The 15,408-nt window shown below is 50.1% G+C and overlaps 1 protein-coding gene across 1 annotated transcript in view; it reads right to left on the bottom strand.

Annotated features, from left to right (window-relative positions):
• Positions 1 to 2,257: 2,257 nt before the first annotated feature.
• RFTN1 (raftlin, lipid raft linker 1) overlaps positions 2,258 to 15,408 on the bottom strand; it is a 248,109-nt gene continuing 234,958 nt past the window's right edge. Inside the window, exon 10 of the mRNA XM_045297683.1 lies at positions 2,258 to 3,588. Coding sequence (XP_045153618.1) covers positions 3,163 to 3,588 — 426 coding nt within the window. The 3' untranslated portion in view covers positions 2,258 to 3,162. The remainder of the gene's footprint in view (positions 3,589 to 15,408) is intronic.

Below are 15,408 nucleotides of genomic sequence, written 5' to 3'. Positions count from 1 at the left end.
TTTCACCTGGTGATTAAGAGCATCGACAGTGACAGATTGTGTGGATGGCATGTACCCTTGATACGATGGTTCAAGGGGCCCCTTGCGTCTGTGGGCTTCCTCCCATGAACTCATAAACCCAGTCTCATCATGAATAACAAAAAAATCAGGCAAATTCCAACAGAGGGTTGCCAGGGCTATGAATTATTAATATGGCTCTTCTGGCCAGTCTCTAACTCCCACCAAAAGATACAGATAAGATTCACCTGTGTGGTAATTACGTAATCCTCTGTCAACTTGCCAAGGGGTGGAGTCTATCCTGTCAATCAGGCCATCGCCAATGAGGCCTCTGTGTGGACATGGCCTTCTCCTGATGATTCTGGGAACTCCTGTCTTGCTCCTTGGAGGTGGGAACCTCTGCTGTGGGAGACTCTCTCTGCTGGTCTTCCTGCTGACAAGCCACATGGAGACCTCTGATAGAACCCGGGCCCTGGAGCTGGAGGAGCCACATGGAGACCCACGCCAGCACTGAGATGCTTCCACCACCCCTGAATCCACAAGACTTTCCAGCCACTGGCCTGTAATCTTCCTGCATTTGGCATCATTGCACATGTTGCATGAGTCTGAAGAATTTATGGACTGGTATCGGACATATGGACTAATATCAGACTTATGGACTTCATCTGGACGGAGCTGGGATGTTTTCTTAATACATAATTACTCTTTGATATAAATTTCTCTCTTGCACACATATGAGTGTCTATGAATTTGTTTCTCTTGTCAACCATGACCAACACAACCTGGGAGTCATTGTCAACAGGATTCCCTGGAGGAGGGACCTCATTACCAGCAAGAGCCAGAAGTAGAGCACATGCTCTGGGTCTGAGACCCCTGCAGAGTAAACCTCCTGGATCCAGAAAGCAGCTTTAACATCAGAGGAGAAGCAGCAAGAACCAGAAACCAGAGCATGGAACAGAACGATGGATTTCCCAAACCACAGAGCAAGTATCGCCGAGTGCTTTTGTGCGGCAGGCTGACTTGTGGAGTAGGGCGTCTTTGGGCACTTAATTCAGGGAGCTGGGTTTGCTGAGCAGAATGCCTGAGGGTTGAGGGGTACAGCAGAATGGTATGCCCCTTCGGGCACTGATTAGCAGACCTGATAAAACTTTGTCCAATGTCCCGATAAACAGCTCACCCCCAAGCATTTCTCACTGGCCTTACAAACGGCTAACTTCCTTAATAAGCCCTTTCATCATGAATGTCGTCTGTGAGTTCTGTGTTGCCATTGGGATAGGTAGTAGAACCTAGAGATATAGTAGGAAATACTAGTGAAAAGAACACAAGGCTGTTCTACCAACTCTTGACCGGTACACCTCCAGGTCATTAAACACCAGGGAAGTCACACTCTGTCACAGTTGAGAGGGCTCCCAGGAGACAGTGACCCTGAAAGGCCACGATCTCAAAAATACCCATTCTACTCTGCACATGTGAGGAGCCGTGTGCTGGAATCAAGAGCAGTCAGACATGACGACTGTGTTATGTTGAATTCTGTGCCCTTGCCACCATAACACGGCAAAAGGGACAGTGCGGATGTGATTCTGTATCTTGAGAGGGGAGAAGTTATTCTGGTGGGTCCCCTGTAATCTATGAAAGGATGCAGGCAGTCCTGTCAGAAGATGGGAGAGAGGTAGCAGCAGTCAGGGAGGCAGGAAGATGCTCTGCTGGTGACTGCAAAGAAGGAGGGGGCCACAAGCCAAGTCATTCAGGCAGCCCCTGGACACTGGCGGGGGCAAGGGGATGTTTCCTCCTCTGGATTCCTGTGCAGGAACCCAGTCTTACAGACCCTTTGTAGGCTTCTGACCGCCAGGGCCATCAGGGGACATATTTGTGGTTCTAAGACAGTAAGTCTGCAGGGATTTGTTATAGGGCAATGAGGAACACAGGACTGTCCCTCCCGCAAAAGAATCCCGGAAAAAAAAAGGGCAATCGGCAAAAAACCTAAGAAAACAAGAACCGGGGTCCGAAAAAAGGTTCAAAAACGGGTCAAGGGAATGGTAAAAAAAAAACAAAACAAAAACAAGAAAAAGGTAAACAAAGGAAAACAGGGGGTAAAGCCTAAGGAAAAACCCAAAACCTCCCAACCTTTTTGGGAAGGGTCCAAAAAAGGCCAATTGGTTTTGGGGTTTTTTTTAAAACAAACAAGTGAATGGGGTATGTGGGGGTTGAGACTTGGGGGCCAGGTGTTGTCTTGGTGAAAAGATAGGCAATACACAAAATGCACTAACTCATAAATGATTTATTGCTTTAAGTAACTAAACAAGGAAGAGAAGAGATAGGCTATTGTTTTGGGTCAAGACCATCTGCGGTATCTCTCCAAGGTTAACCAGTGGCATCTACTTAAAGCCTTAAAATACTTTCTGGACACTATAAACACGTAAGAAGACACAGCATACGCGGTAACGACTTGGCCAATGATACACTGAGAAGATAGCACACCACAAGGGCACCTGCCCAGTCGGGGTGCCCTGAAATGATAGGATGAGCCAGATACAAAAACGTTTAGACATTTTTGGCATTAATACTAACACAGAATACTTTCTCGGGCGAACTGCAAGCGCAGGGAGGCAAGCAGCATGACCCTCTCCTTTTCGGATCACCAGCCAGCGTCTAAGGGATACTTTAGGAGAAGCCTGGAGGCCGGGTGCCTCCTCTCCCAGCGTCTTTGCCAAAGCAGCAGGGGCTGAGGGACCAGGTGGGAAGGGCTGGCTGGCAGGGCTCTCTGGGTGTGACAAGTCACCAAGTAGCTACCCAAAGCCGAAAGTCGAAGGGGCCAGATGCTGCCTCGGGTGTCAAGGATGTAACTGGAATATTCCCTGCAGGTAGACACAGGCACTGGATGGCTCAGACCCTCCCTGGGGGGGAGGTGGAGCTGTGGCAGGGCCTCAGGCCCTGGGCCCACGAGCAGTGCTTGATGCGGCTTTAACTCAAGCACGACAAACATATTTCAAAGGGCTGCGCAGGGCCCAGCACCGTGGGCACCCAGCCCTGGGAGGACCAGGCACACCCACAAGGAGAGGTCAAACCAAGCCAAAGGGTTACACACACACAGTGCCCAGGCACAGCTGGCTGCCAGCAGGGCCCCTCAGGTTTGCAGTGTCTGGCCTTACAGCAAACTGCTGGGGCTCAGTTGTCTTCCGGCGTGGCAGCCTCTCCAGGGCCTTCCTGGGTGCTGCCTACCGTGTCAAGCTCTCCAGGGTCAGATGGCCCAGTGCAGCTCCCCACCTGGACCCTGCCGGGAGCAGCGGGCCCGTTCTGGTTCTGCACCGGACCCCCCACATCCCCGTGGCTGAGCCCACCGGCGGGGCACAGCTTGACCTCCTGGGCAGAGACACCCATCTCTTGGGAGGGCCCATCCTCCCCCTCCCCTCGGCCCCCGTGCTCCTGATGCCGCCCGGGAGCGCAGTTTCCCGCATCTGCAGGTTTGAAAAACCGGTCTTCTGCGTCCTTCTCGCTATCTTCCGCCCGTAGCTTGTCTCTGGCACCGAGTTTCCCTTTGGATTTCCTCACCTGCCTGGTGTGCATTTCTTCTCGGGAGAACCGCCAATGGAACTAGAAATCAGAGAAGGGGCAAGATAAGTCCACGCAGCAGGTTTGTACCTTACACCTGAGCCTGCCTTCTGGGCAGGAGCTCCCAGAATTCCTCGGGAGCATCCACCCAGGACATCAGTCCCTAACGCCAGCGGGACCAGGCATGGCTTTGAAGAAGCTAGATAGGGCGGGGCTCAGCGTTCTGCGGGTGTGTAGGCAGCTTTCATCTGGCCCCGTGGCAAAGGCCCTCAGGGGGCATGGTGGTGGTTGGGCCACTAACCGCAAGGTCGGCAGTTTGAAACCAGGCGCCACTGTGGGAGAACGACCAGGCTTTCTGTTCCCATCGAGAGTTCCCGCCCCTCTGCTCCATAGGGTTGCTGCGAGCCAGATGGGTTTGAGGGCAGTGAGTTTGGTTTTGTGGAGTAAAGAAATGGCCCATGAGGAAAAGTTGGTCCTGATGCCGCATCATCTGGAGGAGCAGGCCCGAGAGGTGACCCTTCCTAAGTGCCCCAGCAGAGCCTCTCTCAGTAGGAGGGTCCCCACCAGCTCGCCTAAGGCCATCATTCATTCCTGGGGCAACCACATTGCCAATGACTGGTCTGGGAGGGGGCAGAGAACTTTGAGGCCAACCTAGCTCCAAGCTACCTGGGGCGTTGGGTGAGGTCCCTCTTGAGTTTGCTTCACAGCCCGGCTCCTCCCTCTGCCTACCCCTGCTCCCTCCTTCCCAACACAGATGCTGTTCCTAGGGCACACCCCTAAAGTCCTGCACCCAATCTCTTCTCAGCTGCTTCCCAGAGAGGCTGAACTATAACTGTCTTCCCAGGTGACAGCGAAGCCAAACAGTGGCTCGGCAAGCCCATGCCCGGGAGTCACTATGAGAGCTGAATGAGAACTATTAAAGTCTCGTATAGGCGGTGGGTAGAGGGAGACGGCCCAGAAACAGCCAAATGATGCTCCTAAACCTCTGTTCCTCATCCCTAAGTAGTAACGGTTGTCATCTCCTTTTAGATCGAAAGTCACCAGTGTTTTCTGCAAATATCTTAGGCTGCGCACAGGGTTCCTAATCTATTCCAACCAGGTTATAGTCACAGCAGACACAGACCCACATTTGTAAAATGCGGATAGACTAGAAGGATCACCCAGACAGGAAAAAGGATGGGTTACAAAGCCCTGGACCGGGAGACTTGGAAGAGGTAGAATGATCCCTGTCAGAAGCCACGTGCAGGAGAGGGGTGATTAGCAGGACTTGGGAGAGCACACATTCAGAGCAGCACAGCTGCTGCCATCTCTGACTCAGACGTCGTTGTTTCAGCTTCTGCTGGTGAAGAGATCGGGTTGTTATGCACAGGTGCTGCCCTTGTCTTCTAAGGGCGAGACTACATTTCTAGTGGGACACTGGCCTGCAATTTTTCCTGTATGGTAGCAATCCACTTCACCCACATTAAGAAATCCTGGGTCCATTCGGACCATTGCTTTGTGGGCCATGACTGAGCTGGGAAAATTCATTAGAAACCTTGGATTTGCAGGCCACATGGTCTCATCACAACCCCTCACCTATACTGTTGTTAGGCAAAAGCAGCCAGTCAATACATAACTGAAGGGTAAGCTTCGCTTCAATAAAACTATTTACAAAAGGAAGCATCCGGGCAGATTTGGCCCATGAGCTACAGTTTAATAAGCCCTGTTTTAGGGGGTTTGGGGTATATAAAAAACTATTGTTGTTGTAATTTAAAAATTGTTCTCATCTATCTAACGATCACCTGAGAAAATTTCAAAAAGTTCACGGAAAGAGCTCATTCTCCTTTCAATTTTTCCATGAATCTTTTGAAGTCTCTTCATCTATAACAAAATCTTTGCCATTTTAACTACTTTAAATGTACTAATTGAGCGGCATTAATTAATTCACAATGTTATAAAGCCAATCACTATGATCTATTTACAAATTTTGCTTCATCCAGAGATTCCATCTTCATTAAACAATTTTTTTTTCCTATCCCTCCTTCCTCCAGCCATAGTAACCTCTGATCCATTTTCTCTGTGTGCAATCGGCTCACACACAGGAACAGGTGTGACGATGGAGCAGGGCTGGCGCTGTTTGCTTCTGTTGTACACAGGACTGCTGTGAGCCAGAACCAAACTACAAGGATGCATTTCTCTGTTTTGGATATTTCATGTAAGTGGGACCATACACTATTAATCCTCTCGTATCTGCCTTCTCTCACTTGGTCGAATGTCTTCAAGGTTTAGCTTTGTTACATGTATCAGTACTTTATTACTCTTTCAGGCTGAGGAATATCCCACTGTACAGATAGGCCACCTTTTGCTTATCCATTCATCTGTGATGGACGCTGGGGTTGTCGCTACCTTTTGACAATGGTGAAAAGGCTGTTGGAAACATTTCCATACAAGTATCTATCAATTCTTTTGGGTATGTTCCCATGGATAAGATTACTGGGCAGATGATGATTCTGTGTTTAACTTTTTGAAGAACTGGCAGCAGGTTTCCAGTGACTATACCATTTTATGCTCTGTCCAGAAACAATTTCTCCACACCTTTGCTAGCACGTGTTATTTTTCATTTTTTTAAATTATAGCTGTCTTAGTAGATGTGAAGTGGCATTTCATTGTGGTTTTGATTTGCATTTCCATAATGACTAATAATACTGATGGTTTATTTTTTGAGATAGTTAAAGTTTATTGTGCCAGCCTGGCCGATAAACACATGTGGGGTTAATTGAAGGGCAGAGAGATAAATGGCTTCATGAGCCTCGCCTTTCGAGTTCTCAGGTCTCTTGCTTTGTGATGGTCGGACCAGGGTACAGCTGCCTTAGCCAGTTCCCTGCCTCAGCTGACAAGCCTCACTTCCTGCGAGACATCCCCGAGGAGAAGCCACATGGACCTACCCCAGTGCAGCCCAGGGTTCTGGAGCAGCCATGTGAAGACTCCTGCCAGTGCTAAGATGCTTACATGCTCACTGATTTGGCTTTCCTCCTGCAGTCAGCATCCTTGCGTGTGTTTTGTGAGATGGAGGAGGAGTTTGTGGATTGGTGTCAGACATATGGGCCCACATTGGATTTGTGGGCTTGGGTAGCACCAGGTTGGGATGTTTTCTTGATGTGCACTTACCCTTTATATAAAACTCTCTCTTATACATATGAGTTTCTATGGATTTGTTTCTCTAATGTACCCAGACTAACATATTTTTTTTAGCTTCTTTTCTGTGTTCACTGTTTATTTCTCCATTCAAGGAATGACTACTCAGATCATTGGCCCATTAACAAATATATGTCCTTTTGTTGCTGGGTTTTAGGAATTCCATATATAGTCTAGATATTAGGTATATAATTTGCAGGTATTTTCTTTGTTCTGTGAGCTATCTTTCCACTTTCTTGATAGCATATCTGGGGCAGAAAAATTTTATTTTTATGAGGTTCAGTTTATCTATTTTCCTTTAATTGCTCATATTTTTGATTCCAGAGATAAGAAACCACTGCCAAATCCAAGGTTATCAAGATCTGCCTCTATACTTTCTTCTAAGAGTTTTGCAACTTAACGTTAAGTCTTTCATCCACTTTAATTTTTATATGTGGTGTGAGGTAAGGGATATAAAAGTTTTTAAGTGGATGCAATGATTTGATAATCCATGCATTGGGCTAAGCATTCTGCCTGGCACATGACATACAGGTATATCTGGCACTAAATATAAGTTTTATGAGGTCAAGGCTACCATCTGTCTTCTTTAATATCCCCAGGGACATGGCCCAGTGTTTTGGACAGGGAAGATACTAAAAAAATACTGCACAATGAATGAATTAAAGACAACACAACAGAACCCAGCCAAGCTGGCTACACATGTATTTCAGAATGACGTGTCCTGCAATTCGGGGGCGACTGGTTTGTATGACGTCACAATTTCTTAAGGCTGGTGAAGAGGCACCGGTGTGGCGCAGTGTCAGTTCTGGTTGATCTCCAGAAAGAGAGATTATTTCAAAGAAGAAGGGGGCTGAGAGAGGAGGGAAGTTGGGCACTCCAAAGTCCTGCTGACCCTAAGACTGCACTAACTGCCCCCACAGGAAGAGAGTTTGGGAGCTCGTGTGCATGGAATAAATCCAGGCAGAGGAGCCTGGGAAGACACCCAGAAGTGGGTTGTGGAAAAGCATTCGGTGAGTCAACAAACCCTCAAGCACCCCAGCCCTTGTATTTCCAAATATACGGTCCCTTCCGCCTTCCTACACACAGGCCCTCTGACCTCTGTCATCTCAGGGGAGGGTCAGTCCCTCTGGGTGGCCTCTGGAGCCCCAATGAGCACGGAGGTAAGGCACCTGAGAGCCACCTGCTGTGCACCAGGGAAGATGGCAACCACACAATCTTCAAGACGCACCAGGCCGTGTTGTGAATGACACAAAGCACAAGACAGATGGGTCAGTGAAGGCCAGAGGCAGGATACCCAGCGGGAAGTGAGACGTCACCACTGTCATTTCCTTCCACTGCAGCTGTCCCCAAGTACAACCAGAATGCTCGCTGGAAGCCATGATGGCGAGACTTCATCTCGCATACTTTGGACGTGTTGAAAGGAGAGGCCACTATCCCGAAAAGCACATCACGCTCAATAAAGGAGAGGGGCGTGCAACAAGAGGAAGATGGATGGACACAGTGGCTACAGCCATGGGCGGCTCTAAGAGAAGGACAATTGTGAGGATGGCGCAGGACCGGACAGTCTTTCGTTCTGTTCTCCACAGGGCCGCTGGGTGTCGGTACCGACTGGCTGACACCTAACAATAACAACGACCGCCGTACCACACTGCTTTCCCCAAAGACTTACATGTTGTCCTCTGTGACTGAAAGAATAATAAAGGAAGCCTCAGTTCCCATGACTTCTTGCTGCTGGGAGACATCGTAGCTGACAAGACACATGGAGACAGGCTAATGGCAGCCAGAGCCTTGGAGCTAGAGAAGCCACGTGGAGACCTCTGCCAGTGCTGAGATGTTCACCCCACCACTGGATCCACAAGACTTCCCACCCACTGGCCTGTGATCATCCTGCATTTGGCATCATTGCATGTGTTTCATGAGTCTGAAGAGGAATTTATAGATTGGTATTGGACAAATAGGCTAATACTGGACTTGATCTAGACTGGGATGGGATGTTTCCTTAAATGTACAATTGCTCTTGTATATAAAGCTCTTTCCTTTACACATATGAGTCTCCCTGGATTTATTTCTCTAGTCTACCCTAACACACTGTACTATGTAGATTTCAAACAAACAAACAAACAAACAAACAAACAAACAAACAAACCCTGCCACCCTGGTCGAGTATTCAGTGATGGAGATGTATTTCTTCTTCCACTAGAACATTTTCAACACTCAGAGGGCTCTGTGATTTCACCTATCATGGGGCTCTTGAATTTAACATCCTTGACAAGCCTAGTAAATTTTAACATTCCATCAAAGTGGAGAAAAAGGGGGGGGGGATCGATGTCAAGGTAAGACTTGACATTTCTCTTGCCCCCCCCAAACTCCCTCCAACGCTCTCTATGACCCATGGATGAGGCCACCCCCAATGCTGAGTGGGTACTCCTCTCACTTGATACTCATTTGGCTTTCTCCTACTACAGCGTACACACTGCCCTTGGGACCGAGCTTTCTCCACCCAAGCTAGTGACTCTCTCCCCAGGCCGAGGAGCGGACCTCACACCCCAGTGGGGCTAATGTCAGCTAAATCCCCAGCAGGTGCTCTAAAGTAGGCTCAAATCACCTCTCAGATCACCGACCTCCCTCACAGCCGGCCCTCAGGCTCAGGGCACCCAGTTAGTGGGTCGCATACACTGCTGCCTTATGACAGTGCATTTGAATTCAAGTCCAAATGGGCTTCCGTGGAGGCCTTCCATATTCAGCCTCTTGGGATTGGGCGTAGTTCTGAGAAAGGGCTGGAGGGGGGCACTCTAAGGGGCAGGCACCAGCAGGCAAGTCAGAGGAAGCTTTACTTCTGCCACAACAACAACAATCAAAATTGGTGACAGAGTTTCAGCAAAGAGATGGTCTTAGCTATTTATAGTAGGGTGACCAAGACCTGGTTCAAATCCCAGTTCTGGCACACACGAGCTATGTGACCTTGGGCAAGCAATTCTGCAAGTTCCCAGCTCCTCGCCTGCCCCTCCAGGAGGGCTCAGGGGCACCCCTCTGGGCCCTCATCCACTCTAGTTGATGGGGAACAGCGCCATCTGTCTGCCGCTGTGGGTGTATACCTCACCTTCTACTCTGAAGACTATTTGTACAAAGCGAGGCCAAGTTTGTTCTTGCTAAATAAACGAGGGGACTTCTATGGTCCACTCTGGATGCCTGCTCCCATCCGGGTGCACACAGGCACACCAGCCATGTCCTTAAGGAACCTGCCCGGAGCATGGGACAAAGAAGGATTGGGGTCTGTCGGGGCTGAACTGTCTTTCAGCTGACATTTTCTCCCCTTAAACGTCATCCCAGAAAAATCTGCGGCGCCAGATTCCTTCTAAGGGACTGTACTGTGTCCTGTGTCCTCAGATGGGTTTATGGGTGATGTCACTCATTCCAGGGTGCCTCCCAGTTTGGGTGGGAGGAAGTGCCCCACCGCTGGCATGGAGACTCAATCGAGGGATCAGACAGACCAGGATTAGTTACCCATTTTTCTCCTCTCTGTACAAAGGCAGAAGCCAAAACCTGGGGTCGACACCCTAACAACTGACCTGTTCAGTGTTGTGAAGTGGCTGTGACGTGACAGGGTTTCACTTACCTACCTGAATCCCGGAAACAATACTCTCAAGAGGCATCCTTATCAATAGGCAGTGGTTCAGAGAGGTTAAGTGACTTTCCCAAAGCCACACAGCTAGAAATGAGCTGAACTGGACTTCAGAGGTTGCTACCCTCCCAGGCACTCCTTTCTCGGCCTACGCTTAGGGCTCTTGCTTTGGAGGGAAGGGAGTGGCCACACACCTTGGAAATGGGTCAGCTCCACAAGCACGGCCTCGGCTTTCATACGTGACGATGGCATGAGGCATCTGCTGGGGCAGGGGCTTGGCTCATGAGGTCAGCTAATGGAGGTCCAGACTCAACTGCTATTAAAGATACTTTGGACCAGCTTGTCAGAAACAAGTGTCTCCCCTGAAGGCTGTTTGACAGGCCCATTAAAAAAATAATCAATAATGATAAAAAGGGAATGACTGTCCACAGGTGAACTTGGAAAGGCCGAGGCTTCTGCTCCTCTCCCGGGAGGTTTAGGGGGAAGTCAGGGAGGGAGGTTGTGGCTAATGAGCTCCAGGTGATGCGGAGCCTGCTGGTTCACCTGTGAGGGCCCCTGGACCAGGAAGGCTTATGACGCAAGAACTCCCCGCAAAGGAACAGAAACCCAAACCCCAAGAAAACCATTCGCCATTGAGTCGATTCTACCTCATGGTGGCCCCGTGTGCATCAGAGTAGAGAGAGTTTTCAACAGCTGAGGTTTTTTGTTTTTTTTTTTTAAGAGAAGATTGTCAGCCCTTTCTTGCCAGGGGCGCTCTGTGGATCCGAACAACCAACGTTTCGGCGAGCACCTGAGAACATTAACCAAAAAGAACACACACGTCCGTGCCCTTCCACCGCCCTACTCTGCCCTCCACGGGAGCTTCCGCTGCCAGTCAGTGCCCACTCCCCCAGCCTTCCAAACTCCTTTCGTCTGGGGACAGCCACGGTCTTCCACAAACCAGAAAAACAGTTCCGGATTATAAAGGCCGCATCTGCAGGAGCAAGAAGAGATGCCCGCCCGGGTGCGGCCGCACCTGGGACGGCAGCGCCTGCGCAGAGCGCAGAGCGGGGCTTTGGGGGCGGTGCTTGCTTAAAAAATTCCAAACCAAACTCACTGCCCCTTACAGAGGCATCCTGGTGGGGACTCAGTGCCCCAGAGAGCTCGGCAGCACTGCCCTTGTGGGGTTCTGAGACTGCAACTCTTCATGGGAATAGAAAGCCCTATCTTTCTCCCTTGTCTCAAAGCCCATCCACATAAGTCATGAAGGCAGGTGCGCCCCATAATTGGAGCCACGGTAGCGTCTGAATCAACAGGCCCGTGACGTCAGCGCCCTGCCCCAAGGACAGGGTTTGGGGCAGGGTGCTCACGTCCTTGCTGATACTAACCGGGAAGGAGCCTTACTAACCATCCAATTCAGAAATTACTGCATAAATGAAAAAAACCCTTCCCTGCACAGCAGTGTGTGTCCAGAGGCCAGGGTCAACAGGGGCTAATGGATTTAATTCACACCTTTTAAACAATGTCCAGGATTCCATCTCCACTCTAAAGTAGTGCAGGCAGAAGGAAGCCTTCTCGGGGCTGGAGAAATCACCTATTACCTTTGAAGGAGTTCAATATCTGCTCTGAAAGCCACACTCACATACCCACATAAGGAGGTTTGTTTCCAACGGAAGAGTCTCAGAGAATGTTGCCCATGGAGGGTGATTGAGAGAGGCCTAAATAGGATCATGTGATTTCTTCAATATTAATCAAAAGGAAACAAAGCTATCGAGTCGATTCTGAATCAGAGCGACCATACAGGACAGGGAAGACGTGTCCCACGTTGTTTCTAAGACGAAATCTTTACGGGAGTAAAAAGCCTCATCCTTCTGCCAAGGCGTGGCTGGTGCTGTACAACTGGTGCTGTCCAACGGGTGGTAAATAGCCCAGTGCATTACCGCTATATCACAAGGGCTCGGACATCCTAGTGGCAGACCCAGTACTGCTGTCTCAGGCTCAGGAGTTTGAGCATTCATGCATTGATTCAACAACGGGGTAGTGAGTACCAACTACCTGCTGGGTGCTAGGTTAAGTAGCAGGGCTACAGCAGTCAGGTAAAAGGTCTTGGGCGTTAATGTCTGACTCCTTAGCAAGAGATAACAAAATGCACAAGGAGGAGAACGGGGCTCTCTGTGGACCAGGGAGCCTGACATGGACCAAGAGGAGAGAAAGGCCATCCTGAGAAAGATGCTTGAGGGAGCTGGACAGGAGGAAAAGATACCCCAGGAGACGGCATGGTGACGCGGACCCTGCAGCACGGAAGAGGGGACACTGCGAGCATGGGGCTCATGTGGTTTGAATGCAGGAAACAGAGGGACAAGGGATGAGGGCCGGGCCAGCAGGGCCATGGGGGCCGAGGGAAGTGATGGTGGAGAGAAAAGAACAAAACAGAGTTTCTGGAAACTAACATGAACAGCTCTGGAGGGCAGAGTTATGGGTGGGGGGGAGTCGAGGTGGGTGGGTTCCTCTGGGTCAACAACGGGCAATGCCAGGCTCTAGGTCTGGGGGGACAGGGGTCAAATCTAAGAGGAGAGGGATAGTGGGTCAGGTCTGGAGGGAGGGGCAGTGGGCCAGGCCTGAGAGGAGAGGGGCAGCTGGGCTTACAAGCATCGGAGGTGCTTTTGAGAGACTCAAGTGGAGATGCTGAACAAGTGACAGGACAGACCAGTGGTTCTCAACCTGTGGGTCTCGACCCCTTTGGGGGTCAAACAACCCTTTTACAGGGGTCGCCCGATTCATCACAGTAGCAAAATGACAGTGATGAAGTAGCAACGAAAATAATTTTATGGTTGGGGAGGGGGGCTCACCACCACATGAGGAACTGTATGAAAGGGTCCGGGCATGAGGAAGGTTAAGGACCACTGGGATAGACGGATGTGGAGGGTCGGAAGAGAGTGTAGGCAGGAAACAGATATGATCCCTGAGCTTGGCGGTGGTGGTAGGTGCAGCCCTGGGAATGCATGAAAGGGGAACTGTGTGCTCTGAGGCACTTGGTGGGAAACCAGGAGAAGGGTGCTCTGAGAGAGAGAGGGTGGCAGAGGGTCAGTGTTCGGGAGCCCCGAAGGACAGAAGCTAAATGAGGTCAAGGTCCCGGCAACCCCAGCACGTGGAATGCGGAGCGGAGTCAGCCAGGCATGAATGGCAGAAGTACCGAGCGCAGACAAGGCTGTCCAGAAGTTTTTCTCCAAACCATGACTCTGAGGAAATCTTTAAACCTTGAAGCAAAACCATCCCCCAAAGTCATCATGGAACCACAGAGTGGATAACCTGCTTAGGAAAGCGTGTCTGCCTTCAGTATCTCCTCTTCTACAGAAGGATGTGTGATCAAACGGATGATGGCAACGAGAAAGGATCGATGAGAAGCCCGAGAGGAGAACACACACCAGAGTTTGTGTTCATGATGGGGCACACTTTGGGGAGGGTCATTGAGGAAAGGGTCACTGCTTGAATGTCACCAGCGTCGCCGGATTGTACCCTTGGCAATTGTTGGAATGGTGCATGTTGTGTTGTATATGGTTTCACCCCGAAAGAAATGAAGAGACATTGAGAGATTAACAAAAGAAGAAGTCTCCTCTCTCTGATAGCTATTAACCCAGAGGCTCTCATGCTTGACTCCAGCCACGTCCAGTCTTTGGAACGAGGATGGGGGTAGGAAGAAACCAAAAGACAATGGAATGTCCCCACAAACTTTCTGAAGCTCCTTTTTAGATATGTGAAGGGAGCAGTCAACTCTTCCTTGTGTAGCTGGGGCTTCAAGTGGTCATTGAGAATATCCAAGTCATGCAACCCCTGCACGCATGTCAGCATGGATCTGTGTTCCAACACGACTTTCCATGGCTGTTTTTCTTTCAGATCAGCAGACCTTTCTTTCAGGGAACTGAACTCCCAACTGAGCTGCGATCATTTCCTGGTTGGCACCACCCAGGGAAAGTTTCTTCTAACTATCCTCATGGATTTTCCCTAAGAGAAGTCATTATGTATCCCAACCCAAACCCAACCCAACCCAACCCACTGCCACCACGTCAATTCTAACTAACAGTAACTCTATAGGGTTCTGAGACTAACTCAGCAGACAAGCCTCTTCTTTCTCGCACACTGTGGCTGGTGGGTTTGAACTGCCAACCTCATGGTTAGCAGTCCAATGATAGCCCAAGAGTGCCATCAGGGCTCCTTCTGCATCCCTACGTCAGCTTCAAATGTCAACCTGTACTCATAAACCCCCATCTGCTCATGGGCTTGTCTCCCTTTGCAGATGCAACGTCCTTCCTGCCAAAGTCAAGGTCAGCATCTACCCTTTGGAATCCACCTACAACCTGGAACACCTGGCAAAAAAAGGTGGATTTCTCTTAGGGGCCAAGCCTAATTTTCCTTTGTGTTTTTCAGGCGACCTTGTGTGCTCATTTAATGTCATTCTTTCCATGAGCTTCCGTGAGTCCACAGCTGAGCTGTGTCAGGCAGTGGCCCCTGGCTGATCCATCTTGCAGCTGGTGGCCAACTGCTCCTGGTGGGTAATGGTGGACTTGGAGACTGCCTTCTGGCCCACCACTGCTGTCACCTGTCACATTAATGTCTCAGGGCTGGGAAGAGCCGATAGTCTCTGCAGCCGAGTCCATCTGGCTCAGAATCTCACTTCCTTGGCATTCCCTCACCAGTGGGCTCCCCGTGGATCCATTGGCTGGTGAGGGGCTAAGCCAATCTGTTCACTTGCTAGAGGCTCCTGTCCAGGGTTCTGTGTCCAGAGGACACGAGGAATAGAGGGTGAGCCACGTATGTGGGCATGAAGCAGGCCCAGCAGGTTTGGCCAATGACAAAGGAGGAAGGGGTTCAATCCAGAAGGTCCCTGGCTTGCACCGGTGGACTCAAGAGGACCAGTTGTCCTCTTCCTGAGCACCTGGTTACCTAGCCACGGAAGCATCGCTGCGAAGCCTGAAGGGTCTGGAACATCAGAGGTGCCTAGCAGAAGGGGGCGACCTGGCTGGACTTCAAGTAACACCGGCAGGGTTTTCTGAGAACGTCCATGCTCTCAGGCCACTGTGCTTCTAGGA

Source organism: Echinops telfairi, unplaced genomic scaffold (genome assembly GCF_000313985.2).
Source record: "Echinops telfairi isolate 266 unplaced genomic scaffold, ASM31398v2 ScPeMD7_7420;HRSCAF=8458, whole genome shotgun sequence".
Taxonomy (NCBI): Eukaryota; Metazoa; Chordata; class Mammalia; order Afrosoricida; family Tenrecidae; genus Echinops; species Echinops telfairi.
Note: the sequence above shows the minus strand (reverse complement) of the source record. Positions and strands in the feature narration are given on the sequence as shown.